The sequence below is a fragment of the Oncorhynchus keta genome, chromosome 20 (genome assembly GCF_023373465.1).
Source record: "Oncorhynchus keta strain PuntledgeMale-10-30-2019 chromosome 20, Oket_V2, whole genome shotgun sequence".
Taxonomy (NCBI): domain Eukaryota; kingdom Metazoa; phylum Chordata; class Actinopteri; order Salmoniformes; family Salmonidae; genus Oncorhynchus; species Oncorhynchus keta.
This window is the reverse complement of record NC_068440.1, coordinates 36,007,154-36,019,428: the sequence shown is the minus strand read 5'-3', so window position 1 is coordinate 36,019,428 and position 12,275 is coordinate 36,007,154. Positions and strand designations below refer to the sequence as shown.

Sequence of the window (12,275 nt, the reverse complement as noted above, 5' to 3'; positions counted from 1 at the left end):
ATACTGTGTTCTGATAGCAGCGGCCAGGAATAGAGGACAGATACTGTGTTCTGATAGCAGCGGCCAGGAATAGAGGACAGATACTGTGTTCTGATAGCAGCGGCCAGGAATAGAGGACAGATACTGTGTCCTGATAGTTCTACCTGTATTAAGGTGATCGCTGTGGGACCTGCTGAAGAAACCAACCTAAACTTATTCTGTATCACAACAGCAATACAATTGAAGAAGAAACGAGCCAGAGAAACTTTAAGACTGTTTCAGGTGAAACATGACGTTATGACAGACATGTCAGATGTTAACGCACTAAAGTCGATGTCCACACAGATCAAACTTACTCTTTAGTCTATATCATATCTTAGTTAAATGACAGACAGACAGACAGACAGACAGACAGACAGACAGACAGACAGACAGACAGACAGACAGACAGACAGACAGACAGACAGACAGACAGACAGACAGACAGACAGACAGACAGACAGACAGACAGACAGACAGACAGACAGACAGACAGAGACACAGACACAGACACACAGAAAGAAATAGAGACATCTTCTCCCATTCATTAAGCTTTATCCCACAGCTTCCCCTGACAGCATCCTCCCACTGCTTCCTCCCCTAGTTAAATAACGCAATTATTCCAAGACTAACAAACACACACTTTGTTCAACTTTAAGATAACAACAGCAATAGCATAACAACAATGATAATAATAACCGTAGTCAAATACAGTATATTTCCAGGTCTTACAATGCTCTAAAACTCCTCATATTACATTGTCAGCCATTTAAAGGTGCACCATAAAATCTCCATTTGACATTTTCAACAAAACCCAACGTATGTTGCACCAAAACATGCCGAGAAGACAGACAATATTTTTTTTTTCATTTACGCTTTTTTCTTTTTTCTTCGCAGAGTTTTCTTCCTCCCTCAGGACCTCTGTGGAATTTGATGTTTTTAAGTGATTTAAAAGTTTAGTCCATAGTTTGTTTCTTTGTTTGACACACTTCCTTTAGAAGCTGTTGCAGTGTGTGGCACACATCAGCTACATCAACCAGTGGAGTAAAGCGTGTGGAAGCCTGGTGTCTCAGAGAACTTCTGGAGAGAGGGAGAGAAAAAGAGAGAGAAAGAACAGAGAGAGAGAGTAAAAGAGAGAGAGAAAGAACAGAGAGGGAGATAAAAAGAGAGAGAAAGAACAGAGAGAGAGAGTAAAAGAGAGAGAAAGAACAAAGAGAGAGAGAAAAAGAGAGAGAAAGAACAAAGAGAGAGAGAAAAAAGAGAGAGAAAGAACAAAGAGAGAGAAAAAGAGAGAGAAAGAACAGAGAGAGAGAAAAAGAGAGAGAAAGAACAGAGAGAGAGAAAAAGAGAGAGAAAGAACAGAGATTGAGAGAAAAAGAGAGAGAAAGAACAGAGAGGGAGAGAAAAAGAGAGAGAAAGAACAGAGAGGGAGAGAAAAAGAGAGAGAAAGAACAGAGGGAGAGAAAAAGAGAGAGAAAGAACAGAGAGAGAGAAAAAGAGAGAGAAAGAACAGAGAGAGAAAAAGAGAGAGAAAGAACAGAGAGAGAGAAAAAGAGAGAGAAAGAACAGAGAGAGAGAGAAAAAGAGAGAGAAAGAACAGAGAGAGAGAGAACAAGAGAGAGAAAGAACAGAGAGAGAGAAAGAACAGAGAGGGAGAGAAAAAGAGAGAAAGAACAGAGAGAGAGAGAAAAAGAGAGAGAAAGAACAGAGAGAGATAAAAAAAAGAATCAGCATTGCTTTCTGCTTCAATTGGGAATATGAGCTAGTTTGAAGTCTATAGTACGTGAGGCATAACGTCTATCAGACCTTATCATTCAAAATGTTCAGTTCTAGGGATGATATTCTGCACGTGCCTTTATCATTAGAACCCTTGGGCTGTGGGGACATAGACATGGGCTATAATATGTTGAGGCAGGCAGCCTAGTGGTTAGAGCAGGTAGCCTAGTGGTTAGAGCAGGTAGCCTAGTGGTTAGAGCAGGTAGCCTAGTGGTTAGAGCAGGTAGCCTAGTGGTTAGAGGGGGAGGCAGGCAGCCTAGTGGTTAGAGCAGGCAGCCTAGTGGTTAGAGCAGGTAGCCTAGTGGTTAGAGCAGGTAGCCTAGTGGTTAGAGGGGAGGCAGGCAGCCTAGTGGTTAGAGCAGGCAGCCTAGTGGTTAGAGCAGGTAGCCTAGTGGTTAGAGCAGGTAGCCTAGTGGTTAGAGGGGAGGCAGGCAGCCTAGTGGTTAGAGGGGAGGCAGGTAACCTAGTGGTTAGAGCAGGTAGCCTAGTGGTTAGAGCAGGTAGCCTAGTGGTTAGAGGGGGAGGCAGGTAGCCTAGTGGTTAGAGCAGGTAGCCTAGTGGTTCGAGGGGGAGGCAGGTAGCCTTGTGGTTAGAGGGGGAGGCAGGTAGCCTAGTGGTTAGAGCAGGTAGCCTAGTGGTTAGAGCAGGTAGCCTAGTGGTTAGAGGGGGAGGCAGGTAGCCTAGTGGTTAGAGCAGGTAGCCTAGTGGTTAGAGGGGGAGGCAGGTAGCCTAGTGGTTAGAGGGGGAGGCAGGCAGCCTAGTGGTTAGAGCAGGCAGCCTAGTGGTTAGAGCAGGTAGCCTAGTGGTTAGAGCAGGTAGCCTAGTGGTTAGAGGGGAGGCAGGTAGCCTAGTGGTTAGAGCAGGTAGCCTAGTGGTTAGAGGGGGAGGCAGGCAGCCTAGTGGTTAGAGCAGGTAGCCTAGTGGTTAGAGGGGAGGCAGGTAGCCTAGTGGTTAGAGGGGGAGGCAGGTAGCCTAGTGGTTAGAGGGGAGGCAGGTAGCCTAGTGGTTAGAGGGGAGGCAGGTAGCCTAGTGGTTAGAGCAGGTAGCCTAGTGGTTAGCCTAGGGGTTAGGCAGGCAGCCTAGTGGTTAGAGCAGGTAGCCTAGTGGTTAGAGGGGGAGGCAGGCAGCCTAGTGGTTAGAGGGGAGGCAGGTAGCCTAGTGGTTAGAGGGGGCCTAGTGGTTAAGCAGGTAGCCTAGTGGTTAGAGGGGGCAGGTAGGCAGGCAGGTAGCCTAGTGGTTAGAGGGGGAGGCAGGTAGCCTAGTGGTTAGAGCAGGTAGCCTAGTGGTTAGAGGGGGAGGCAGGCAGCCTAGTGGTTAGAGCAGGTAGCCTAGTGGTTAGAGGGGGAGGCAGGTAGCCTAGTGGTTAGAGGGGGAGGCAGGTAGCCTAGTGGTTAGAGGGGGAGGCAGGTAGCCTAGTGGTTAGAGGGGGAGGCAGGTAGCCTAGTGGTTAGAGCAGGTAGCCTAGTGGTTAGAGGGGGAGGCAGGCAGCCTAGTGGTTAGAGCAGGTAGCCTAGTGGTTAGAGGGGGAGGCAGGCAGCCTAGTGGTTAGAGCAGGTAGCCTAGTGGTTAGAGGGGGAGGCAGGTAGCCTAGTGGTTAGAGGGGAGGCAGGTAGCCTAGTGGTTAGAGGGGAGGCAGGTAGCCTAGTGGTTAGAGGGGAGGCAGGTAGCCTAGTGGTTAGAGCAGGTAGCCTAGTGGTTAGAGGGGAGACAGGCAGCCTAGTGGTTAGGGGGAGCAGGTAGCCTAGTGGTTAGAGGGGAGGCAGGTAGCCTAGTGGTTAGAGCAGGTAGCTTAGTGGTTAGAGCAGGTAGCCTAGTGGTTAGAGGGGGAGGCAGGTAGCCTAGTGGTTAGAGGGGGAGGCAGGTAGCCTAGTGGTTAGAGGGGGAGGCAGGTAGCCTAGTGGTTAGAGGGGGAGGCAGGTAGCCTAGTGGTTAGAGCAGGTAGCCTAGTGGTTAGAGCAGGTAGCCTAGTGGTTAGAGCAGGTAGACTAGTGGTTAGAGCAGGTAGACTAGTGGTTAGAGCAGGTAGCCTAGTGGTTAGAGCAGGTGGCCTAGTGGTTAGAGCAGGTAGCCTAGTGGTTAGAACAGGTAGCCTAGTGGTTAGAGCAGGTAGACTAGTGGTTAGAGCAGGTAGACTAGTGGTTAGAGCAGGTAGCCTAGTGGTTAGAGCAGGTAGCCTAGTGGTTAGAGCGTCGGGCCATTAACCGTACGGTTGCTGAATCTAATACCCGAGGTGACAAGGTAAAAATCTATTGTTCTGCCCCTAAACAAGACAGTTAACCCCCTGTTCCCCGGGCGCTGAAGACGTGGATGTCGATTAAGGCAGCCCCCCACCTCTCTGATTCAGAGGGGTTGGGTTAAATGAGGAAGACACATTTTGGAGGCATTCAGTTGTACAACTGACTAGGTTGTCCCCTAATATTATGTATGTCCCATTGGTCTCAGTCATATTGTTTGCTTTGCTGACATTTAATGCTTGGGTATGGCCGTCTTCGAGACCGGCTGTGGTGGCCTTGGCATAATAAAGGGGGCCTCGTTTGCCAACCTAAGGAGCATGGCAAAACAGGACTGGGATCCTCTTTCCAGTCTTGGATGTCAACTCTCCCACATAGGGAGCCTGGGCAGCATGCCCAGAGGCTAGGACCCAGGCTTTGGGATAGTGGTAAAGGTTTGGAGTCCCCTCTCTGTAATCTCTAGTAATGGTTGTAGCTAACTACAGGATGAATACCTTTTAGCATAAGATCCACACTGTGATTCTCTATACACATGCTGGTAATGTCGTTATAGAGTTATGGATTGCGTACATCCTAGAGTGCTATGTACTGATACAGTGATAGAATGCTTCTTTTGAAATGTTAAAATGATATGGCATGTCTGGTCCTAATCCTGACCTGTATAGCTACCTGCAGCATGCTGAGGCTTCATGGGACCCGTTTTCATCAAGAAGGGATCTCCTCCCTCGAAGGCCAGGATTGGGTCGCTGACGATGCCACTCCCCGGTTTTCCCGGCCCACCGTTGCTGCTCCTGCTGTGATTGGACAGCTGTATGATCTGCTCCAAGTCAGCTGCCTTCCCGTTGGCTGAGAGGCCATTCTGGTGCATGGCTGGCCGGACAACATTCAGCACAGGGCTGGATTCTGCTTCAATCTGCTGCATTTTAGGAGCTGCATGAAAAGAAAAAAAAAGTTGCTCTCTTTAAAATTACAAATAAAATGGTCCTAGACTGAGTGTTCTCTCTCTAATTGAATGTAATGTTTTATAACTGTCTTGTCTTTTAATCATAACATTATTTGTTAGCATCCAAGACCACTTTGTAAATAAGTGCCATCCTCTTGGGATCTAATGCACAGCCCAGCTAACAATTCTAGGGAGAGAGAACAATTTTGTAATGTTACCTGTAATGTTCCCCTAATGTTTGATTGTCCAGTTATCAGTTATTTAGGGGAACATTCTATCTATGTTAGCAAAGACCTTCAGCAAACCTTTTAAGCATGGTAAGCAGAACGTGGTTACCATGGTTACCGTGTTCTCAGAATATCCTTTTAACCTTACGCAGATTAAGATAAACAGAATTCGGTTTTTACCTGGCTATTGCATGATCTGCTTACTGCCATAATTGGTTCAATATCAAATTATTTTAACTCACAACCTCTTGGCTCATGGTACTCTGAACCCCCCCTCTTCCTCCTCCCCCTCTTCCTCCTCCCCCTCCTCCAAGGCAGGAATGTAGATCTGGGACAAATGGATAGGTGTAAGGCTGTGAATGGACTTTGAAGTAAATCTTAGCTCTGTTAAAAGTACACTCAAGAAAAACTTGTATTGATCGTAGTGATTCAGGAGGATCATTAAAACAGGTTCACATGTCCCACCAACATCACAACTATACTGAAAGCCTTTAAAAATTAGGCCGAAATCAAATCAATGATGAAAACAGTAAGAGAACTGACACGGTGGCGTAGTGGGAAAATCTGAGTACCGTGAATCAAGAGGTTGTGACTTCAAATCCCAGGTGAGGACACGGTGAAAAACAATTACTTTATAAAATAACATACACAATGTAATCAAATACACAAGTTGAAAAAAATGATGTTAAAAGCCCTGTGTGTGTGTTTGTATCTCTAATCTTGCCAACAGACACAGAGCTATGAACGGTTCACTGGTTCACCAATCAGAGCCTTGATTGGCTCAGCAACAGTAACGGTTTCTTTGGGACCATCAGGTGACATCCTGACAACTAATACACAGAAATGTTCCTGCAAAGTTCACATGAAACGTGTCTAGAACATTACCATCTTATGTTCTGAGAACATGGCAACCATGTTTGGTGGGCCGTTTATGGAATATTCTCCTAACCCTCAGATAACTGGACACAAACGTTCTTGCAAAGTTTCCATGAAGCGTGTCTAGAACATATCTTAAATTCTGAGAACATGGTAACCATGTCCTGGGTAAGTTCTGTTTGACGTTAAGGGGATGGTCTCTTGGAAACATTCCTTGCACATCACTGTAACATTGCAAAGAAAGCATTAGTTAAAAGCCTAATGAAACTCTTAAGGAAACGTTCTCTAAAGTTGTGGGAACGTTTGTTGTTAGCTGGGATGTTGTATATTTAAAAACATTTTTTTTTATACCCAAATACATTTTTATGAAATCAGATCACAGGTTGGAGGAGACATAATGGCAGAATGGCAATGTATGTAACTTACCTTTACTGTTCTTCGTACTATCTTTGCCGTTGACCTGCGCTGGGGAATCATTCGGCAGTGAAGGCTAGAAGAACACAACATGGGACAAATGGTTGCTGTGTATCACACAAGGTTGCTACACATTGGTGGTGGATGAGGTGTTATTATCAAGAACAAGAACATCTGGACCGACACTATTATGAATTCAGTCAATTAAATAAGAAAACACATACAGTTTAAGTCCGAAGTTCACATACACCTTAGCTAAATACATTTAAACTCAAGTTTTTCACAATTCCTGACATATAATCATAGTTAAAAAAAATCCCTGTCTTATGTCAGGTAGGATCACCACTTTATTTTAAGAATGTGAAATGTCAGAATAATAGTAGAGAGAATGATTTATTTCAGCTTTTATTTCTTTCATCACATTCCCAGTGGGTCAGAAGCTTACATACACTCAATTAGTATTTGGTAGCATTGCCTTTAAATTGTTTAACTTGGGTCAAACGTTTCGGGTAGACTTCCACAAGCTTCCAACAATAAGTTGGGTGAATTTTGGCCCATTCCTCCTGACAGAGCTGGTGTAACTGAGTCAGGTTTGTAAGCCTCCTTGCTCGCACACACTTTTTCAGTTCTGTCCACATATTTTCTATAGGATTGAGGTCAGGGATTTGTGATGGCCACTCCAATACCTTGACTTTGTTGTCCTTAAGCCATTTTGCCACAACTTTGGAAGTATGCTTGGGGTCATTGTCCATTTGGAAGACCCATTTGCGACCAAGCTTTAACTTCCTGACCAATGTTTTGAGATGCTGCTTCAATATGTCCACATCATTTTCTTTCCTCATGATGCCATCTATTTTGTGAAGTGCACCAGTCCGTTCTGCAGCAAAGCACCCACACAACAGGATGCTGCCACCCCCGTGCTTCACGGTTGGGATGGTGATCTTGGGGTTACAACCCTCCCCCCTTTTCCTCCAAACATAACAATGGTCATTATGGCCAAACAGTTCTATTTTTGTTTCATCAGACCAGAGGACATTTCTCCAAAAAGTATGATCTTTGTCCCCATGTGCAGGCTTTTATATGGCGGTTTTGGAGCAGTGGCTCCTTCCTTGCTGAGCAGCCTTTCAGGTTATGTCGCTATAGGACTCGTTTTACTGTGGATGTAGATACTTATGTACCTGTTTCCTCCAGCATCTTCACAAGGTCCTTTGCTGTTGTTCTGGGACTGATTTGTACTTTTCGCACCAAAGTACGTTCCTCTCTAAGAGACAGAAAGCATCTCCTTCCTGAGCGGTATGACGGCTGCGTGGTCCCATGGTGTTTATACTTACGTACTATTGTTTGTACAGATGAACGTGGTACATTCAGGCATTTGGAAATTGCCCCCAAGGATGAACCAGACCTGTGGAGGTCTACATTTTTTTTCTGAGGTCTTAGCTGATTTCTTTTGATTTTCCCATGATGTCAAGCAAAGAGGCCCTGAGTTTGAAGGTAGGCCTTGAAAAACATCCACAGGTACACCTCCAATTGACCGAAATTATGTCAATTAGCCTATCAGAAGCTTCTAAAGCCATGACATCATTTTCTGGAATTTTCCAAGCTGTTTAAAGGCACAGTCAACTTAGTGTATGTAAACTTCTGACCCACTGGAATTGTGATACAGTGAATTATAAGTGAAATAATCTGTCTGTACACAGTTGTTGGAAAAATTACTTGTGTCATGCACACAGTAGATGTCCTCACCGACTTGCCAAAACTATAGTTTGTTAACAAGAAATTTGTGGAGTGATTGAAAATCGAGTTTAAGTGTATGTAAACTTCCCGACTTCAACTGTATAATGTTTCATCTGAATAAAGGGTCTAGAAGGGTTGTTATACGAAGCATGGGCCTTACATCAATCACCTTTTCTCCAGCATCAGTACTTTTACGAGTTCTCTTCATGATCTCCTCAAGGCGCTGTGGAGTTCAACAGTAGAGGCAGAAGTTGTCAGCTGCTGGATTTTATTATTTACAACTAATGCACTGTGTATCTTTACTGGTTCTATATTTATGTAGAAAGTAGAAAGTAAAGACAAGTTATACTTTTTCAATCCGAGTCCCCTTCATCCATCCATCCCTCCCCCCCAGCATCCCTCCATCTCTCCTCCCTCCCTCCATCTCTCCTTCCTCCATCTCTCCTCCCTCCATCCCTCCTCCATCTCTCCTCCATCTCTCCTCCCTCCCTCCATCCCTCCTTCATCTCTCCTCCCTCCATCTCTACTCCCATCTCTCCTCCTCCCATCCTCCATCTCTCCTCCCTCCCTCCATCCCTCCATCTCTCCTCCTTCCCATCCTCCATCTCTCCTCCCTCCCTCCATCCCTCCATCTCTCCTCCATCCCTCCTCCCATCCTCCATCTCTCCTCTCTCCCTCCTCCCATCCTCCATCTCTCCTCCCTCCATCCCTTCTCCATCTCTCCTCCCTCCCTCCATCCCTTCTCCATCTCTCCTCCATCTCTCCTCCATCTCTCCTCCCTCCCTCCATCCCTCCTCCACCTCTCCTCCCTCCATCCCTCTCTCCTCCATCTCTACTCCCATCTCTCCTCCTCCCATCCTCCATCTCTCCTCCCCCTCCCTCCCTCCCTCCCTCCCTCCCTCCCTCCATCTCTCCTCCTCCCATCCTCCCTCCCTCCATCCCTCCTCCCTCCATCTCTCCTCCTCCCATCCTCCATCTCTCCTCCATCCCTCATCCCATCCTCCATCTCTCCTCCCTCCTCCCTGCTCCACCTTCTTTCTCTCCAGGCGCGCCTGTTCCTCCTTCTGGAAGTGCTTCTCTCTCTCCAGGCGTTGACGCTCCGCCTCCTCACGAGCTTTGACCTCGGCCTCCTCCCTCTGACACAGACGGGACAAAACAACATCATCAATACGATCATCAATACTATAGGATGTTCATCATTCTATTAAGACCCTAACCCTAACAGGGAAATGACTCAACAAGAGAATTGTGTCAGTCTAGATAAAACCCTCATTTCATATAATATCAAATGATGGAATGTAAAAAATTATTATTATCAAGAGATTAATGTCCCCTTTTCTAACCACTTTCTAACCACTAGGTGGCAACATATTCCCAGTCTAGACTGTTTAAAAAATATATATATATTTTTAATTTGACCTATATTTAACCAGGCAAGTCAGTTAAGAACTTAAGAACAAGTTCTTATTTTCAATGACGGCCTTGGAACAGTGGGTTAACTGCCTGTTCAGGGGAAGAACGACAGATTAGTTCATTGTCAGCTCAGGGGTTTGAACTTGCAACCTTCCGGTTCCTAGTCCAACTCTCCAACTAGGCTACCCTGCCGCCCCACTGTAGAAGGCTGTAGGGCAGTGCTTTATCTCCCTGTAATAATGCCAGTACACAGCTCACTGGATCCTTCATCATTACTAAATAGGTGATGCATGATGGGATGAAAACAAAGCTGTGATCACATCAGTTCCAAACAAACCACTGGGCTACACCACAGGCAGCACATATCTACATAATGACATCCATCAAAAGAACAAGGTTGCTATGCTTCATAAACAGGTCAAAACATAGGTTGTATACAGTTGAGTAACTACAGATGTTCGCAATGACGTTTTAACGTTCAAAGTTTCCTGGAAGTTAAAACCTACTGCGTCATGGTTCATGAGATGAGCTGAAAAATGTTGTATGAATATGACGCCTCACCATCTTGACACACACGGCAAGGAAGATGGCTGCTGGCAGCGTCGAACAAACAACAAACTGCACTGGTCTTCCCTCGGGGGAGACTCAAGCATGTCTGAATGCTACAGGCAGGGGTAGTGGGAACACTGTCACTATCTATTCCCTGTCAGCCCACTGCAGTGCAGAGCAGAGACGGGGACAGGGGGAGGACAGAGCTGTCACTATGCCACTCTGACAGCGGCTCTCTCAGCGACAATAAATTCTGGGCATCTGCCTGGAGAAGGCATGGTGACAATGACATGCTGATTGTAGGCCTTACAGCAAACATTCCCTCTCATAACGTTTCCAGGACCTAAGATCAGTCAACCTGTGTCATACAAGACATACAAGACGTAAGCTTCTATGCTGTAAGTCAAGACTGCCTGTCGATCTCGCACCTGTTTCTGCAGGCGTTGGTTCTCCTCCTGTTCCGCCTTGGCTTTCTCCTTCGCCTCCTTCTCCTCCTCCAGGCGCTGGGCCTCGTCTCTCAGAAGCTGCTCCTTCGCCATGAGGCATGCCTCCTCCTCCCTGCGCCTCCTCTCCTCCGCCTGCCGAGCCATGCCCTCCTCACGAGCAATCCTGCATGGGGAGCATGCTCTGTCAGGTCAGCACATGCTCATACAGTATATGCTCACACTATCAATGTATGGTACACACTTGTCTTGGACATGAGGCAAACAGTAAACCATTCATATGTCTATAGACCAGGGTTTCTTTAACTATGGGTCGGGACCCAAATCGGGCCCTGGTCATGTGAAAGGTGGGTCGTGAGTTATGAGAATACATCTATACATCACACCCTATTTATTTTTAATTTGGGTCATTGGAGAACAATTTGGGTCACGGAAAGACAGTCAATTTCTCATTTGGGCCTTGAGCTAAAAAGGTGAAGAACCCCTGCTATTGACAGACAGACAAACAAACAGACAGACACAACACTCCAATCAAAAACATTCAATAATACTACAGTACTATAATAACCAACTCAATGACATGTCTCATCAATTCCAGCCAGAGTCTGACTGACCGTTTCCTCTTCTCTCGGTCCAGGCGCTCCTGCTCCTCTCTCTCCCGTTGCTCCCGGGCCTGTCTGCGTTTCTCAGCCAGCACTCGAGCTGCTTCCTCTGGGTCGTTGGTGCCGGCTGAGGGCCTGGAAGCCAGAGTGGCAGCAGTAGATGAGGCAGCCGGGGCAGATGAGGCAGCAGAGGAGGCAGTTGTGGGAGTTGAGGCAGCAGGGGCAGTCAGCTGTAGGTTTGAGGATTGGGTAGAGGCGGCCACTGTGACTGGTGCACTAAGAGATGTGTGTGTCGCCGGCGCCGAAGACACCATTATAGCAGGAACATTACTGGAGCCTGTAAGAGCAAGAGAGACAGGAGAGGCCAAAGTTTCACATCTGAAGCCACACGATGGACCATAACCACGAAATACACTTCAAGGATCATATGAGGCAAACATCATAGAGTTGATACAATGTGTGTTTTCTCAAGGCAGAGAAGGCAAGAAGTAACAGCTGAAAAGAAACATCCTGGAGCTTGGATACGGTAACCACGGCGAACAAACTTACTCTTTGTCTCCTCAGGAGTGTCTGGCTGATGGGGCTCGTTGTTAGTTTCCACAGTGACCGGCTGAAGCTGTACCCTGACAGGGGTCTGGGCTCTTTTGGGGCGGGTCTTGGTGCCTGTGGGGATCTTCCTGCCCGTGGAGGGGGTCTTGGGAGCCATTGGAGGGCAGGGGGACAACAGTTTGCTTTTGGGGGCCACAGGTGATGGAGGTCGGTTTTGGGGTTTTGGGGTACTGCTGCAGGATAACAGATGAAAAGAGATAAGTGGGGAAGAGAGGGAAGGAAGGAAGGAAGGAAGGAAGGAAGGAAGGAAGGAAGGAAGGAAGGAAGGAAGGAAGGAAGGAAGGAAGGAAGGAAGGAAGGAAGGAAGGAAGGAAGGAAGGAAGGAAGGAAGGAAGGAAGGGGGAGTAGATTCTTAGTGTCTGGAACTTTATTGGAGGGATGCGACACAATTCTTCCACAAGAAATGTCATGATTTGGTGTTTTGTTGCTGGTGGTGGAAA

At 46.7% G+C, this 12,275-nt stretch overlaps 1 protein-coding gene across 7 annotated transcripts in view; it reads right to left on the bottom strand.

Moving 5' to 3' along the window:
• Positions 1 to 647: 647 nt before the first annotated feature.
• Positions 648 to 12,275, bottom strand: part of LOC118380761 (MAP7 domain-containing protein 1-like) — a 40,860-nt gene continuing 29,232 nt past the window's right edge. For 4 of the 7 annotated variants that reach the window (XM_052472750.1, XM_052472755.1, XM_052472754.1 and 1 more), the window contains 8 exons: positions 11,776 to 12,008; positions 11,239 to 11,563; positions 10,610 to 10,790; positions 9,251 to 9,355; positions 8,380 to 8,442; positions 6,498 to 6,561; positions 4,683 to 4,955; positions 648 to 1,098 (listed from right to left, as the gene is read on the bottom strand). In XM_052472750.1, the coding sequence (XP_052328710.1) occupies positions 1,088 to 1,098; positions 4,683 to 4,955; positions 6,498 to 6,561; positions 8,380 to 8,442; positions 9,251 to 9,355; positions 10,610 to 10,790; positions 11,239 to 11,563; positions 11,776 to 12,008 (1,255 nt within the window). In that variant the 3' untranslated portion in view covers positions 648 to 1,087. The remainder of the gene's footprint in view (positions 1,099 to 4,682; positions 4,956 to 6,497; positions 6,562 to 8,379; positions 8,443 to 9,250; positions 9,356 to 10,609; positions 10,791 to 11,238; positions 11,564 to 11,775; positions 12,009 to 12,275) is intronic. The other 3 variants (XM_052472752.1, XM_052472751.1, XM_052472753.1) reach the window with 3 other exon arrangements.